The sequence below is a fragment of the Leiobunum rupestre genome, chromosome 1, assembly GCF_980474605.1.
Source record: "Leiobunum rupestre chromosome 1, qqLeiRupe1.1.hap1, whole genome shotgun sequence".
Lineage (NCBI taxonomy): Eukaryota > Metazoa > Arthropoda > Arachnida > Opiliones > Sclerosomatidae > Leiobunum > Leiobunum rupestre.
Window position 1 is genome coordinate 46,689,571 of NC_143384.1, and position 19,063 is coordinate 46,708,633.

Genomic DNA, 19,063 nt, shown 5'->3' on the forward strand with positions numbered 1-19,063 from the left:
CAGGCAACAACATTTTTAACGAATGACTGTCAGACAACAACATTTTTAACGAATGACTGTCAGACAACAACATTTTTGACGACTGACTGTCAGACAACAATATTTTTGACGACTGACTGTCAGACAACAATATTTTTGACGACTGACTGTCAGACAACAATATTTTTGACGACTGACTGTCAGACAACAATATTTTTGACGACTGACTGTCAGACAACAATATTTTTGACGACTGACTGTCAGACAACAATATTTTTGACGACTGACTGTCAGACAACAATATTTTTGACGACTGACTGTCAGACAACAATATTTTTGACGACTGACTGTCAGACAACAATATTTTTGACGACTGACTGTCAGACAGCAATATTTTAGACGAAAGACCATAAGACAAAAATATATTTCACGAAAGAAACAACATTTTTGACAAAAGACTGTCAGACAACAATATTTTTGACAAAAGACTGTCAGACAACATTAATTTTGACAAGACTATCAGACAATATTTTGGATGACTTGTCAGACAACAATATTTTTGACAAGACTATCAGACAATATTTTTGACGAAAGACTGTCAGACAACAACATTTTTAACGAATGACTGTCAGACAACAACATTTTTAACGAATGACTGTCAGACAACAACATTTTTAACGAATGACTGTCAGACAACAACATTTTTGACAACTGACTGTCAGACAACAATATTTTTGACGACTGACTGTCAGACAACAATATTTTTGACGACTGACTGTCAGACAACAATATTTTTGACGACTGACTGTCAGACAACAATATTTTTGACGACTGACTGTCAGACAACAATATTTTTGACGACTGACTGTCAGACAACAATATTTTTGACGACTGACTGTCAGACAACAATATTTTTGACGACTGTCAGCCCAAAATATTTGTGTTTAAGGATCAAAGTGAAATTGCATGGGGTAAGAATATTTAACCCAAAGTATTTAAAGCGGTTTTAGAAATTATTCTTAAGTATTGTAAACGTCAACAAAAACTAACAAAATCATAGTCACTTGATTAATGACATTTGGAACACTTGCCTGTCATCACATAGTTTATTGAAATTTAGTTATGTCTCATACTTACACAATTTTAAAACCAGAATATCTTTCGGATGTAAAATTTTTGTTCCGTAAATCTTTTGTTTGTAGATTGTTTACAGCATCAGTGAAACCACTTTTACTAGAAATGTTTGACCCTAAAACATTTGCTTATTAGTAATCAATTAATGAAATAAACTTTATTATGAATAAAAATTGGAAATTGCAAGAAAACCTATCTACCATAAGAGGAACCATACAAATTTACTCAAATGAAATCATAGGTTAAATAAAAAACTCACTAATTTAAAAATTACATTTTTGTGTGAGACACTACCTGAACCTAAGAGGTATAGTCTGCTTATTAACCTAACATGGCGGCGTATTTACACGCTCAAAGGGAATTTTAAGATTCACCAATTTTAATATAACTAAATACAAATAGCCTATTCTAGTTCTGTTATAAGTATAACTCTTATCAAAATTTAATAACTTACAAGAATTAGGTTTTAAATTGGTCTGGATAATGGATGAATTAGTACTCCTTTTCAGTAATTGTTTAATTTCTTGACCAGGTTTGGAAAGATTTTCTGATCCAGTCATTTCATCTTCAGATGAACTATCAAACTCATTGAGGGACCTCTTTTGGTTTATTGCATTGGTGTTAGGTTTGTCAAACATGAGTTCAGATATATCTGTCAGTTGTTTTGGTTTAGCATGGTTCGACAAAACTGCTGATTTTAAATTCGAAGACTTTTCAGCTATTTTATTTACAGAGATCATCGTTTCAAGATCCCTCTTATATTGCTCTATTCTACTTAATTCTGCTAGTACTTCTTCCTTTGACTTTAGAGATAAATTATCACTTGTTTTGAGATTATCCATTTTTGGACAGACTCCATTATTGGATAGTAAACTTTCTTCGGCAGGATTGAAATTTTCTTTGAGTTTTGAAGATTGATCACTATTTCTAGCTTCTGCATTGTCAGTTTCATTCTCGTCAAAAAAATCCAAAAGTGAAATCTCTGGGAGATCTAGAAAATAAACAATTAAGCTTTAATAGCCCTTACCACAATAGGAGTCTTACTTTAGTCGCCAATTAGTCTCAATGTAGGATCAAGCATTTTTAAGTATTACGTAAACATAAAAAACAGAATTGTGGATCCTATATAAAATCTATTTTAGCCTCACTAAAAGAGTTTTATTATTATATATTTAAATGAAACTCATTTTGGTCTCATTTGGGAAAACCCGTTTCTGGAGACTTGAAAGAGGCTTAATTGAAAGTTGATTATGAGTTACAATAAGAGTTATTTAAGACTTCACTTTAGTCTCATATCAGGTTATTCATTTTGGGCGACTTGAAAGAGGCTTAATTGAGAGTTGATTATGGGTTCCAATTTTAGATTAAAATAAGTCAATAATGACTTTACTTTAGTCTCATACGGGGAGATTAATTTCTGGGGACTTGAAAGATATATAATTGAAAATTGCTCAGAGGTTACAATTTGAAGTTAATAAAAGTAATCGTAAATTTATTGTTGAACTTTCGACAGGATCCTCTTATCTAGCAATTTTTGTAGTGTTAGCAGCGCAAATTATATAAATATATGTAGTTTTGTCCAAACAATACACCAAATATTTCATATGTTCTACTGTACTATACTTCTAAATTATACTTTTATAATTATATTGTAGTAAAGTCCAAACAACTGAACTCCTCTTTAAGAAGATTAATATTAAACAGGTAATGGATTGCAACTTGAATCTTGAAGCTAGTTTACAAAATGGTCATACGAGATTGGCTGGCTAATTTTGCTTTTAAGTAGTTAAATGTAAATGTTGATTCTGGTTTAGTTGGAAATAAGTTGGTTAATAAAGACGATTTATGTTATTTTTAAGTAGGCATTTGTCCCAAATACAAACTAAAAACCAAGTTGAAATACAAGTTGTCCTAAGTGGTTTTTAGCCAACTTATTTTTTGGTAAGGGTAGGCCTGGAATGAACTGGGTATAGGCCTGGAATGAACGGGGTATAAACCTGGTTAAGGTAGGGTATAGGCCTGGAATGAACTGGGTATAAATCTGGTTTAGGTAGGGTATAGGCCTGGAATGAACTGGGTATAAATCTGGAATAAACTGGGTATCAAGCTAGTTTATGATGAGTGCCTAGTATAAATTTGGTATAAACCTGGTTTACGACTAGTATTGACCTAGTTTAACTGGGTAGCTAGTGATGTAAGTCGGGTAAATACCCAGTGGGTAGGGTACTTAAATAGGTATTTACCCGGGTATTTACCATTTGCACGGGTAAATACCCAAAACTAGGGTTTTTATGATTAGGGCGTTAGTTAGTATCGGGTCGAGTGGAGCTATCTGTTATCCTCCTTGTCTACATCTTTTGCTTGGTTTGGGCTTATTAGGTAGGGCAATTTGGGCAAACTACATTTTTAAAAGCAGTTTTATATTAGTCAATTTTATTTCTAGCCTGGGAGTTGTTCAAAGATAAAAATAAAGGTGTTGCTTTCATACATATTGCTGTAAGGAATACAAACATTCTAATGTCAACAAAATGACAAAGCATATCAGGAAATGTTTTAATGGCCCACATGAAATGAATAAAATCCTTAATTGCTCATGTTACTGTTAGTGTTAAGCCTGGTAAAAAAATAGTCATGATGAGGAGTCTGAGGAGAGCCAGGGGCAGCAGAGACTGAACTTTCAAGTGATCATCCAGATAATGAATAAATAATATTTAATAGTTATCTCATATGTAATGTTACTATGTAAAATTTGCAAAAAAAGTAAAAAAACAATAATTAATATTTAATATGAGAATAACTTGATGTGTTAGTGGGTTTTTCAATTACCGTATTCTTAATTGAATAAATTAAAAAATATTTAACAAAGAAATTAAAGGTGTTTATAAACACCTGGGTATTTATGTATTTTGGGTATTTACCCGGGTAAGTACCTAAGGTATTTACCCTGCGTTATAAATACCCGGGTATTTTACATCACTATGGGTAGCGACCTTGGAATGTAAAGGTTATCAAAGAGGTAGGGACCTAGTTTTAACCCAAACTATATATTTTGTCAATATTGTATGAAGCTGGTTATGAAAGGTAGTATTTACATGGTATTATTATGGTATTTGAGACAAATCCAAGGTTGAAACTAGGTACTAACCTAGATTTAAACCAGCTTATTTTTTGGTAAGGGCATGGTTAAACTAAACTTACTTCAAACCCTCTCATTCTTAGAATTAAAATTTTTTTAATAAAATAACAGCGTCAATAATATAGGTTCTTTGAACAAGTTATATACTTTTTCAAACTTATTTTTAAGTGTAGTATTTCCATCCATTTAAATTGTGATTGGCCTTTCTGTCCAATTATGTCTGCTTTTGCATTTCTTGAGTATTTTTTTATCAGTGTTCTCTTTTATATAATACACCAGATGTTTTAAATTTTATACATTGCCTATTAATTCCATCCATTTCCACTCAGTTTTAAGAGTAATATTTCTGTCAATTTCCTTTACTTTTTCTAAGAATTAAGTTGCATGCTAGCAGGGTACAATTTAAGTTTTCAGCGTGTTTTTTTTAAAAACTTTGACTGTTCCGTACAACAGTTTTTGATAGAGAACCAATGCAGCTGCCTAATTTCAAAGCTTCCCTTAATTTTGCCAAAACTAATTTTTTCAAGTCACTTGCTTAAAACAATGAAGAACGATTATTTAAATTCCATTCTAAAACATTGACTTCAAGATCACAAAATTATTTAAAAATACCATTTTGTTCCACTTCGAAAAAATAACCTGTTTTTTTCTAGGGTGTAAAACAATTCAATGAGATTTACAGTGAAATTGTAAATATAAACTTATTAAGTACATTTAAAAGATTTTTAAAAAACGAAGTTTTAAAGGAGTAGTATATTTGTGTAAAGTTCTTTTGTTCTATATTTATATCTTACATTTTTTTGTTAGCGCATTACCTGTTCTTGTTTACTTATTTTAATATATAATCGATTACATATTTTTAACTATATGATGTATCACAGAGGGCTATAAGTCGCCTGATGACTTGGCCTTCTAATGTATAAATTTAACTTCCTTTTTAAAAAACATTTTTTGAATTTGAATTTGAATTTGAATGCGTCTTAAAATTTTTCAAACAGTATAGTGTTACATTGGGCTTCATGTCATGGTGGAGCTTAGCTACAATGTATGCTTTAAATGCTACAAGTAAGCATAGAAGAAAAGCTATAACTTTAATATTTCATAACAATCTTTATTTTACACAGGCAAACCCTTACGAAAAAAACATTCGAAACCAATAAAATTCAAATTGGGACCGTATTTGCACCAATTAGAGATGAAATTTACAATTGGTACCAACCTGACCTCAATTGAAACCAAGTGGTTATAATAAAAATTCCAATTGGAGTATGCGCAACACAATTGGAACTAATTCGATATGAAAAGGTCCCCAATTGGAGTGATAAAGACCAATAGAATCATTTAAACCATTTCATACTTTTGCCTCAAATAGTATCCCAATTGAGACCAACAACCCGGGAGTTGGATCCAATCTCTTCCTGGTGGTATCTGTTAGATTGTAAGTATAACGATAACCACATAATCATTAATATAATTGGTACATGTGACATGGATATATAAGTGTAATATACTAACGCCCTCTATTGAGTGGAAGTGGAAATGTTTAAGAGAATGATGGAGATGTTGGACACTTCACTTTAAATCACTAGTAGAACAAGATGTGTAAACTAATAATGTACAAACTATAACAAGATGTAGTATTAACTTTTAATGATTAATAAATAACTTGTATTTTACAATCCTGTTTTAATTATCTTAAATTAAACATGGTAACAACGCGTGGTTCAGTCCACGGATTCGCCTAAGGATTTTGGACAGGCTTAACAGACGTTTTTTTCAATATGACCGCGAATCGTCAATATGAAGCATCAACAGCAAGTAGTTTTACATTTGATAAATTGGATGATACAAATTATGGGATTTGGAAGGTGGATATGACGATGGCATTATGTGATAATGGATTGTGGGGAATTATTGATGGCACAGATGTTGAACCCCCTAGTACCGCAACAGCAGAAGTCAAGTTGAAGTATTTTGATAGAAAGCAGAGAGCCCATTCTAGGATTTATCTAGCGGTAGACAACACGCATAAGAGAATTATTGGTCCATGTGAAAATGCTCGGGCGGCTTGAGACCTCTTAGCAAACACTCATGAACCTAAGTCTCGGGCCCGCATAGCTGCATTGCGAACTGAATTTATGAATATAACCTTTGACCCAGTGGAGTCTATGTCTTCTTACATAGTTCGGGTATTGTGTACGGCTGAGAAATTGGATAAAGCGGGAAGGACATTACCAGAAGATGAGATAGCTTATCAATTAATCTATCGTTTACCACCACAGTATGAAAATACGGTTGTTAGGGCATATGCATTAAAGGATTCTGAGTTTTGGCCTTAAAATGTCAAGGCTTTATTTTTGTCCAAATATGAGAGACAAAAACAGCTGGCCCTTGAAAAAGCTAGTACTTCTGATATACAGTCAAGTTACTCATCTCGGGTGAGATTGACTAGTCGGGGACATAACAGAACTGGCCGAGGGACGTACCATCCCACGGGCCCCGAATGTTTTAAATGTCATAAAATTGGTCATTTCTCTCGTGATTGTGTTGAAAGCTAACTTTGACATAATGAACTATTTATAATGTAGTCAATAGCCATTAGATGTAAGGGTGAGGGGAAAGGGTATTATAATAAAGGGAATTGCAATATTTGTAATAAGTAAGGACATAAAGCATCATAGTGCAGGGTGAAAAATAAAATGGGGAAAGATAAAGAAGAGAAAAAAAGAATATGAATAGAGCAGGTTTATTGGCTACAGCTTTACTTACAGATAACAAAACCGAAGAGTGTATAATAGATACTGGTGCTACGCATCACTTTTGCAATAATAGATCCCATACCAAAAAATAAGTTGGCTTTTAGTTTGTATTTAGTTGGTATACACATTTTAGTTGGTATTAAGTTGGTTTTAAGTTTTCAGCAGTTTTCAATAAACTAGTTAAAGGGGTAATAAGTGGATATTAAGTTGGCAGTATGGTTTTAGTTGGTAATAAGTTGTTTTTATGTATGGTTTTAGTTGGTATTTGTCCCAAATACAAACTTAAAACCAAGTTCCTAGACCACAATTTTTGGTAAGGGGAGAATGGTTTTATTCATTCCCCTGCGAAATTAAAGATGTCGCAATAGGTGAGGGAACAACCACGGCTGAGGGTCGTGGCTCAGTATGGCTAGAAGTTCAAATCCAAGATGAGGTTAATTATATTAACTTACTGGATGTCATATACACCCCTGGAATGCGAAAGAACCTTTTATCCGGAACTCACATGGATAAGCAAGGATGGAGAGGTATCTTTGAAAACTCTAAACTAATTGGTTATTTTCCATGGGGGCAGATGGCTTTTGAAGCCAAGTTACAAAATAATGTTTATGTACTGGATGCCAACATATTAGTGACTGGGCCCCCCGATGAAGAAGCGTATAGCGTGGCCAGTTCTATTTCTGAGATAGAGATGTGGCATCTTAGATTAGGCCACATAAATGATATGGATCTGAAATATATGATCAAACATAGAATGTTAGAGGGACTTGGTTCGGTGAACGGGACTTTACAGACTTGCGTCCCATGCAAGATAGGAAAGAGCACACAGCAAAAATATAAACCATTGGACACTATTAGAAGCAGTGAAATATTGCAATTGGTTCACTCGGATGTATGGGGTCCATCATCCATTGGTTCGTTAAGTGGCGCTAAATACTATCTCTTGTTTGTCGATGATTGTAGTCGTTTTACTAAGGTCTATATTATGAAAAAGAAAAGTGATGTTCTTATTTATTTCCAAGAATATAAAGCGCACGTAGAAAAACAGACTGGCAAGAAGTTGAAGACGATTCGAACCGACAATGGAAAGGAATTCTGTGCCGATCACATGACTCAATATTGTAGGCAAGAAGGTATCATTCACCAGCATACCAACACTTATTCAGCACCAATGAATGGTGTCGCAGAAAGGGTGAACAGGACACTCATGGATATGGTGAGGACCTACCTACAAGATGCGAAACTACCTAGTACATTATGGGCTGAGCTGGTCACTACCGCTGCGTGTATTAAAAACCGATTGAAACATAGTAAATTAAAAGACTCCACACCATTGGAGAGATGGTATAATAGTAAGCCTAGCGCTTGACACTTAAAGCGCATCGGGTGTATTTCATTTGATCATGTACCAAAACAGAAACGGAAAAATAAGTTGAAACCTAGAGCCATACAAGGTATCCTAGTAGGTTACGCTTTAAAGACCAAGGGACACAGAATTTGGTTTCCCAAAGACAATATCGTTAGTGAAACAAAACACGTCTCTTTTGATGAAAGTCAGCTTGGGAGCCTATCCCTTCTCTCCACCAACAACGAAGTATATCACTGGCCAATCACTTCGAATGACGAAATAGTGGTGGAGGTGGAAGAGAAATCAGAAGAACCTCCACAGGAAACAACTGCTTCAAAAGAGGTACACCAAGAGGAAGACGTCACAAAAGAAACATCACAGACTATCACACAGAGAGTCTTACCTGAGGGATGGAGTCACAAGGTTGTAACGAGAAAATCTGGTGCAACGGCTGGGGGAGTAGATATATATTATCATAACCCAGAAGGAAAAAGTTACGCTCCAAGCCTGAAGTTAAAACATATCTTGACAATAAACAATTATCACATGATATTAATTTATTTGATTTTTCAAAGAAAAACCTCGAGTCTATGTTATCCACTGCAACAGTATTACCAAAAGTCCCAGAACCTTTAGCTGCTCTTTATTCAGATGTTAGGATTCCCAACACCTATCTCAAAGCAATGAATTCACCTGAAAAAGAAAAATGGCAAGCCGCTATGGATGACGAAATTGAAACACTACAGAAGAGAGAAGTAATGGAAAATGTAGTGAAGCCAAATAACAATAAAATCGTGGGATGCCATTGGGTTTTCGCCCTCAAAAGAGACAGTGAAGACCGAATCATCCGATATCGAGCATGACTTGTTGCCCAAGGCTTTAACCAGAAAGAAGGCATTGATTTTGACGAATCATTCTCTCCAGTTGTTAACTTCACCTTAATCAGGTTCTTCATTGCGCTGTTTGTCATTAATCGTGGATGGGTTCATACACACCTTGATGTTAAACACGCCTACCAATATGGTACATTGGACAGAAGCGTTTTTATGAAGCACATACCTGTGTATTAAACCCATGATACAGACGTCTATTGTTTAAAGCTTAAAAAGGCATTATATGGCTTACCGCAAAGCGGGAGACAATGGTTTGAAGAATTAGATAGGACATTTGCAACTCTTGGTTTTGATAAAGTCCTCGGAACGAATTGTGTATACTTCATCCCTGGTAATGCCATAATAATGGTTTATGTTGATGACATCGCGATACTAGCGAAGAATAACGAAATACTTGAAGAGATAATAACAAAGTTATCTAGGCAGTATGAAATTAAATACCTCTGGAAAGGAAACTAACACATATGTTGGAGACGCACTTTCCAGACTCTAGGGTCACAGACAGCTGTGGCACTGATAGTCTCCCTTTTAGGATACAACGTACCAAAAGGGAAGACTGGGCTGTGGCAAAACAGGTTGTCACACACTCCAGACTTATGTGGGCGATAAATTCCTTTAAGCCTTATAAGTCCCCAGGTCCGGATGGGATCCTTCCCATTTTGCTGCAGGAGGGCAGCGATATTCTCTGCCCGCTGCTCTGCAGAATCTACAGGGCTTGTATTGCCTTAGGGCATATTCCAAAATCCTGGAAGCTCTCTAGGGCCATTTTTATCCCTAAGCCCAGTAAGTCAAACTACCTGGAGGCTAAGGCATTTAGGCCAATTAGTCTTACCTCTTTTCTCCTAAAAATTCTGGAGAAACTGGTAGACTGTTATATCAGGGAAGAGGTTATTTCCCAAACGCCCTTCTCTACTGCTCAGTATGCCTATCAAAAGGGCAAATCTACTGAGACCGCCTTACATGGCATTAGCAATTGCCTTGAGAGAGCAATTGAGTTTAAAGAAATCGCTCTTGCGGTTTTTCTCGACATTGAAGGGGCCTTTGACAAGGTCTCAAGTGCAGTCTTGATGAAGGCTGCCAAGAGGTTTGGTATCAATGACACAATTTGTCTCTGGATCAAATCTATGCTGACGAACCGAAGGGTGACATCCCTCCTGCTTGGCGATTCCCTGACGGTCTCCACTAGCCGTGGGTGCCCACAGGGGGGGGTTCTCTCTCCCCTGTTGTGGTGCCTCGTGGTGGATGAACTGTTGAGGAGGCTGAACAGAGGGGGGTGCCGCTGTTTTGGTTACGCCGACGATATTGCTATCATTGTCACAGGGAAGTTCCCAACGACAGTTAAGGATGTTATGAGGAGAGCTCTTGCATCGGTAGAAAACTGGTGCAATGAAGTGAACCTCACGGTCAATCCCAGTAAGACGGTTCTGGTTCCCTTTACCCGTAAAAGGACAAAGGGAGCGTTTAATGGTATTTCCTTGTTCGGTACCAACCTGGAGGAGAGCACTGAGGTGAAGTACTTAGGTGTTATCCTTGACAACAAAGTAACATGGAAACCACATCTTGACTATATTATCAAGAAGGGAAAAATGTTATTTTGGAGAATTAGAAGTACGGTCAGCAAGTCCTGGGGCTTGAGTCCTAGAGTTGTTTACTGGCTGTACACAATGATCATCAGATCCATGCTGTCCTATGCAGCTGTGGTCTGGTGGCCAAGGGTTACTCTCAAAATGGTGCAGTCAGAACTGCGCACTCTTCAAAGGCTAGCTTGCGTTGGCATAACATGAGCTATGAGAACAGCCCCAACTGCTTCTCTAGAAATTCTACTGAATATTCTTCCTCTTCATTTGTTTATAGAGGAAGCTGCTACTTTTGGTGCCTATAGGCTAAACCAAAATGGATGGTGGATGGCCAATAGTTGGGAAAAGAGCCACACTACGCTTATTAGGGATATTTCCAGTCGGTTACCTGTTCTCTCAATGGGTTCTGACAACATGGCTGCTGAACTTCGTTTTAATAAGCCTTTCTTCGTGTACTTCCCTAGCCGCACGGAATGGTCAAATGTTACCAGAGGGGAAGTCGTCTGGTTCACCGATGGGTCTAAAACCCATCTAGGTGCGGGCGCAGGGATGTACTGCCTAACGACCAATTACGGCTTCTATGAAAGCCTTGGAATTTACGCAAGTGTCTTTCAGGCAGAGATTTCTGCTATCTGCTTCTGTGTTGACTTCTGTCTGAAGAAGAACTATCGCGGGAAAGTTATCCAAATTTGTTCGGATAGCCAGGCTGCTTTAAAAGCTCTAAACCAGTCTAGTGTTTCTTCTAGACTGGTTCTTAGCTGCTTGGATCTCCTTTTTAATCTCGGGACGCTTAATAAGGTTCAACTTTATTGGGTCCCTGGACATGAGGGGTATCATGGGAATGAAAAGGCCGACGTCTTGGCCAGGGAGGGTGTGACGGCTGGGTTCTGTGGTCCAGAACCCGCTGTCCCTATCCCCCGTGGCTTGATACGCAGCCTGGTCTCCAATTACATGACTAACCGTCAACTCGAGCTTTGGCTCGAGATGCATGGCCAAAGACAGGCTAAGGAGTTTATCCCTGGCCCCTCTAGGCAAAGGGCGAAAGAACTGCTTTCGCTCTCGAAATCTAGTATAAGGTTGGTTACTGGCCTGCTTACAGGTCACTGCCAGCTTAATAGACATTTAAATCTTATTGGTATCAGTGATGACCCACTATGTAGGGCCTGCAAGGCCGAGGAGGAGACTGCCTCTCACGTTCTTTGTAGCTGCGACTTTTATGCGGCTCAAAGACTAGAGCATCTTGGGATGCATCAATTAGAAACTAACGACTTCTTTAATATGCCGGCCAAAAATATTTTAAGGTTTGTGTCGGAGATAGGACTTTTCTAAGTCATGGGTCAGGGGTGCACAATGGACCTAGGGTCAAAGTGCATGGGTGGGCATTTATGCCTCCCCGCCCCCTCTCAATAATAATAATAATAATGAAATTAAATGCCTAGGACCCATAAAACAACTGTTAGGTTGACTTTGAAACGCAAATAGACGGCAGCATGAAATTACGACAAACAAAATACATTAAGAAAATTGCAGAACGGTTTAATATACAAGCAGATGTGCCGGTCAATCTTCCTATGAGCCCGAGCATTATTCTTACGAAAAAAGACTGCCCAAATATTGCGGGTGAAGTAAATATAAAGGAATATCAAGCCTTAATTGGATGTCTCTTGTATTTATCACAAAAAACAAGACCGGATAAAATGTTTGCTGTGACCGCTTTGGCGCAGTTCAATAACAACCCAGGTATCATACACTGGAACAGGTTACGACAACTAGCAAGATATGTGCTATCTACTGCTGATTATGGATTTGACTATCAGCCACACTATCGCAATATCACTATGTTCACCGATAGTAATTGGAGCTCGTACACCGACACCAGACGGTCAACAAGCGGATATGTGCTTTTCTTGGGATCATGTTCTGTATCCTGGCGATCTTTAAAGCAGAAGTCAGTTTCGCTTTCTACAATGGAGGCGGAATATGTTGCCTAGTCGGAGGCAACGAAAGAAATCATGTGGTTGATGCAGATTTTAAAGGGAATGAACAATTTTGAAATTGATTTCGAACAACCTACTATATATTGTGACAATCAAGCAGCCTATGTTTAGTCAGAACAATATAGAAAATCATAAGTCAAAACATATTGACATTAAATTTCATTTTGGTAGGGAGAAATTAAGTGAAGGTCTATTTAGTATCATCTAAAAGTAATTGTGCTGACATCTTTACGAAACTCCTTCATAAGACCAATATTGACAATTGTGTTAGATTACTCAATTTGCGACAATAATGTAACTCTGTATTCCTAATAATTATATGAATCTGTGTTTATTAATACTTAAACTGAAACTCTTAATTAATTAATTATGCCAAAGAAGGTGGAGTGTTGAAAGCTAACTTTGACATAATGAACTATTTATAGTGTAGTCAATAGCCGTTAGATGGCGTTAGGAGCTAAGCTTTTGAATCATGTAGAGGTACAAGTATAGTCTATGGTGTATGTATACAGAGTAGGTCTAATTAGGTAGTCTTTGTAAATAGTCAGAAAAAAGTTGGCAACACTGAAGTAGACGTAGTGGGTCAGTAGTCCTCTAGCTTTGGCAGTGATAACTTTATACTTTTGTAATGGATTAATCGATACTAATTATGTTAAATTAAATCAATGATATTTTATTTGGCATGTTAATTTATCCTACGAACCACTATTAACAGATTGCACGTTTCATCATGAGGTACCAATTTGCACGACTTGTAATAAGAAAGGACATCGTTCACAAGAGTGTCGAGTAGATCAATACCCATCTAATAATCAATACCGTCAATATAATCATGCTAATCGAGGATTATATTCACAGAATAATAGGGGTCGTCCGTCAAGATCTGGAGGAAGATATGCTGTCATTTTTTGCTTCTGCTAGTGGTATGGTGTCAATGGTGGATCCAAACGGTTTTGCAAATGATTCAGCAGCCACTCACCATTTTTGTAACACTAAGGAATGGTTTTACAATTATACATCTATGGACTCTCCAATCGATATTGCACAGGGAACAGCACAAGGTATTGGCATTGGTGATATCATTAGTCAGATGCAACGGAAGGAACAATTTGGTCTATTTAAGAGGAGTTATCTATGTGCCGAATTATTCAAGAAATCTCCTGTCTGCTCGAAAGGTTGATGAATCTGGTTTTACTGCCATCATAGGAAAGAACAAAATAGAGGTATTTGATACTGAAGATAACCTTTACATGCATGCCCATCTACAGGAAAATAATTTATATATCCTTGATGGGACGGTGGTTACGGATATCGACCATATCCCTCCACTACAACCAACACATTTAGAAACCCGGAGTTATATCAGTATTTCCGACGCTACCGCATTATGGCATCATCGACTGGGTCACCCAAGTATGCAAAGATTACAACAACTAGCCCGTCAAGATATGGTGAAGGGTCTACCCAAGTTAACGTATGACATGGAGACTTGTATTCCATGTAAGTTAAGTAAGGCAACCAAAGTATTCTCACAAGAGATACCTGAAATTACTACAAAACAGCCGCTACAACTTGTTCATAGCGATGTCTGGGGCCCAGCACCGGTAGATTTCCAAGGAGGAGCGAAATACTTTATAACGTTTGTGGATGACTATTCAAGACGGGTTGCGGTATATCCTATGTGGAGAAAAGGTGAAGCTTTTGAACAGTTTCGTACTTATAAATCTTGAGCCGAACGACAGACTGGTAATAAGATCAAACGATTGCGAACCGATAATGGTTTGGAGTATTGTTCGCAGATATTTGAAGCCTATTGTAGGGAAGATGGCATTCAATTAGGAAGGACAAATACCTATACACCAGAGATGAATGGTATTGTTGAAAGGATGAATCGGACATTATTAGACAGGGTTAGAACCTCACTGGAAGACTTCACAATTACCACAATATATGTGGGGTGAGGCGGTGGTCAGTCAAGCCTATCTCATTAATCGTTTGCCACATGAGAAATTAGGCACACAAGTACCAGAGGAACGATGATCAGGAAAGAAACCTTAGATACACTATTTGCAACGATATGGTAGTTTGGCATTCGGATTTATGCCAAAACAACACAAACAAATTGGATAGCCGCTCGAAATTAGGTATCATGGTTGGATACGCCTTTCAGACCAAGGGATATCGGATTTGGTATCCTAATGAATGGACAAATGGGAACCCGAACCGATGTAAATTATACTAAGGATGGGATCACACTACGGTCACAAAATGATGTCATCCGATATTATGATGGAAGTAATACTGAGTACAACATAGCCGATTTTTATTTTAAACCACAAACACACATACAACACCCTAATATTGAACTATTGCCTTGAAGTCCCGAAATCCTATGAGGAGGCGTTACAGAGTGAAAATGCAGAACAATGGAGTGAAGCAATGGAGACGGAATATAATATGATAAAATTTGGAATTTGGTTCCGAAACCACAAGATAAAAATGTAGTCGGAAGTAAATGGGTGTATGACGTTAAACGTTCGGCAAATGGTGAGATTGCCCGCTATAAGGCCTGATTAGTGGCACAAGGTTTTCTACAGAAATATGGGTTTGATTATTTACATACATATGCTCCAGTAGTAAACTTCACACTTATAAGGTTATTACTCCTGATATTTGCTGTCACGATGGGATGGATGCATCGCCATCTTGATGTTAAAGGGGCATATTTATATGGAACATTGGATGAGGATATTTATTTATATCAACCTAAAGGGTTTGTGGTCAAAGGTAAAGAGGACGTGGTTTGGCATCTAAAAAAGGCTTTATACGGTCTGAAACAAATTGGCAGATTTAACGTTATTACAAATGGACTTTATAAAGATGAAATGGTGTAACTGCATATATACACTAGGAACAAATGCTATTATCATCGTATATGTCGATGATATAATCGTTTTGGCAAGAAATAAGACCATGATGGGATGACATAGTGCGTGGTTTATGTAAGAGGTTAGAGATTACTGATCTGGGCGCTCTTACATACTTTCTGGGTATTGAATTTGATTTTTGCAAAAAAGGACATTTGAAAATACATCAGACGGGATATATTGAGCGCATTAAGGCGGAATATCAACTTGACAGAATTCCAAATATGAAAATCCCATTATCATGTGAAATAACATTAACAAAGCGAGACTGTTCAGATGACGGCGATTTGGATACACCATATAGGAAGATAATTGGTATATTATCTTTTCTATCTCAAAGAACACGTCTGGATATATCTTTTATAGTGGGAGTACTTGCACGTTTTTTATCTCATCCTGGGAAGAAACATTTTAACTATGCATTACAGGTGCTGAACTATGTATGTTCAACTAGTGAATACGGTATTAATTATCACGCTATAAATGACTGTGTCCTCTAAGCGCATTCCGACGCATCATTTGCTTCTGATGTAGATGATAGGAAATCAACTAGCAGACTGTTCATACATATCCAAGGAAACCCGGTATGTTGGCGATTGATTAAACAAGACACGGTTGCTTTTGGCAAGCATGGAATCAGAGTATATCGCACTTTCAGAAGCAGCTAGGGAGGTCATATGGTTAAAAAACGTTATTAACGAACTTTATCCTTTATGTGACTTTACCAAAGAGTTATCATTACCAAAACTGTTCAGTGACAATCAATCAGCAATCTGTTTTTCTCAAAATCGCATAGAAAATAACCGTACCAAACAAATCGATATAACAAATCATTTTGTTCGGGATCATTTAGAAAAGCAAGCATTCACAGTGCACTATGTACCGACAAATTGTAACCTAGCAGATATATTTACGAAACTATTGCCTCGAAGTATAGTTCTTGAATTTTGTTTAAACACTAAATTAATCTAACGCAATAAATGTACAAAACAGTTAACTGATTTAGAAAATTAAGGGGGAGTGTTAGATTGTAAGTATAACAATAACAACATAATCATTAATATAATTGGTATATGTGACATGGATATATAAGTGTAATATACTAAAGCCCACTATTGAGTGGAAGTGGAAATGTTTTAGAGAACATTAATGGGGTCCATATGGGACAACTGTTAATTCAATGGGGTCTATGATGTTTTTAAATGGATACCATTGGTACCATTTGGAAATCAAATTAGCTCCAATGGTTCTTGATGGAAGTCAACAGGCTCCGAATGGTTCCTGGTGGAAGTTTTTAGGCTCAGAATGGTTTCTGATGGAAGTTTCCAGACTGCGAATGATATCAGTTAGTTTGTTTGTAAACCAAATGGGTTCTAATCAGGGCCGTTCTTAGAGCGCTCGCGGCCTCTGGCGAAATGCATGGGCGAAACTGAGTGTAGCGGCCCTATGGTAAAATTTAAGAGGCCCTGGGTGACCACCCACTCGCCCCCCCCCCCTAAGCACAGCCCTGGTTCTAATCGTTTCAATTGGAACTCAATGGGCTCCGACTGCTACTGGGTTTTCTTTAGGGTACCATTTGGAAACCTATTGGGCTCTAATCATTGATTTAAATCACCTATTATATTTCTATGTAATTTTAAATGTCAATTTAGTGAAAATGCTAGCTATAGCCCTGGGTTAGTGATGGCCCACTGCCATACTTTTGCAGACATAATTGCTGCCAGTAAAATTAATTTGTCCAACAAATACCAAACTTGTTTTTTTTTCTATTTTAGTCTCATCAGAATTGCTTTATCATCCAACTAAACTGACTGTAATAAAATTAGATAAAATTTATCTTTACTATTTCCTTGCAAATTCACCAGTCTTAAAGGTGTATGCAAACAGTAACCAATCGAATGCTCTCCCTAATTACATTTCTTGAATTGTCACAGTCATATTCATTAATGTAAACTGTAAAAATATAATGTTATTGGCAAAGTGTAACTCAGTTCAATTACTACACTAGCTACTTAACTATGATGTTATCATCATAGTCGTGATTCATTTATTACACTATGTAATATATAATTCCTGTGTGAGTACAAAACCCACATAACATCAAAAACATGGTTTTTTTCTTAAAATCGGTTGTCACGACACTTGTACAAATTGTGTAATTGTGTTAACAAGGTTTTGTTGACATAACACCAATTTAAACCACTGTAATAATGTTGTTAGAAACATTTTTGAATAATTTAAAATTTATTAAAATGAAAAAAATTAAAAAATTAAACGGCACTTGTACATTTAAATTATGAGGAAATAAGATTGGTTCTAAATGGGATATTTAATTTTTCCAATAGGAGATTTTTTCATTTGATTTTTTTTTAAATGGGATATTTAGATTTTCCAATTGTAGTGTCGAGGTTTATAGTGGTTCCAATTGGAGGTCGATAATGTTTCTAACAATGAGGAAATAAGATTTAAACCACTTAGTGTGCAATAAAAGTTTTGTTTCCCATTCGGGAACCTGATGAAGTTCCCAAATGGGAAACGAAACTAGTCGTCGTTTTTCTAATAAAAACTTTTATTGTACACTAAGTGGTTTAAATCTTATTTCCTCATTGTTAGAAACATTATCGACCTCCAATTGGAACCACTATAAACCTCGACACTACAATTGGAAAATCTAAATATCCCATTTAAAAAAAATCAAATGAAAAAATCTCCTATTGGAAAAATTAAATATCCCATTTAGAACCAATAAGCAAAACCAATAAACTCTACAATTGGAAAATCAAAGTATCCTATTTAAATACAATAAACAAAACCAATTGGAAAAAAAATTCTACAATTGGAAAAACAAAATATCCCATTTAGAACCAATAACAAACCAATTTAATCCATCAACAATACCTATGTGGAAACAAATGGGAATGGTCCAAAAATACAAGTGGAGCCAACTAATCGTTACCCATGTGTAAAAAACAAATGGTTTCTATTGATTTTTTTGTAAGAAAACTACCAGGTACTTACCATTCACACTCTCATTTAATGCACTACTTTCATCCATATCCTAATTCTAGTTATGGTGATCTGGTATCTAAAACAGACAAGGAATTAACCATGAAAAAAAATAAAAAATTTGCAAAAATAAAAAAAGGGTCTTATATTATGAACGGGCAGGGCAGGGCAGGGTTCGTACAAAATTTCCTTAATTAATTTCCAGATTTTCATTGATCAATTGACCAAATTTTTGTTGACCATTGTTGTAAAAAATTAATGGTTTGAGGTAAAATCTTGCAAAATATTTAAAATAATTTTAAAACAT

At 36.4% G+C, this 19,063-nt stretch overlaps 1 protein-coding gene across 1 annotated transcript in view; it reads right to left on the bottom strand.

The window, feature by feature from the left end:
• Mcm10 (minichromosome maintenance 10 homolog) overlaps window positions 1-19,063 on the bottom strand; it is a 37,442-nt gene that overhangs the window by 17,289 nt on the left and 1,090 nt on the right. Inside the window, exons 2-4 of the mRNA XM_090180370.1 lie at window positions 18,769-18,835; window positions 1,568-2,104; window positions 1,117-1,228 (exon numbers count right to left, since the gene is read on the bottom strand). Coding sequence (XP_090036496.1) covers window positions 1,117-1,228; window positions 1,568-2,104; window positions 18,769-18,805 — 686 coding nt within the window. The 5' untranslated portion in view covers window positions 18,806-18,835. The remainder of the gene's footprint in view (window positions 1-1,116; window positions 1,229-1,567; window positions 2,105-18,768; window positions 18,836-19,063) is intronic.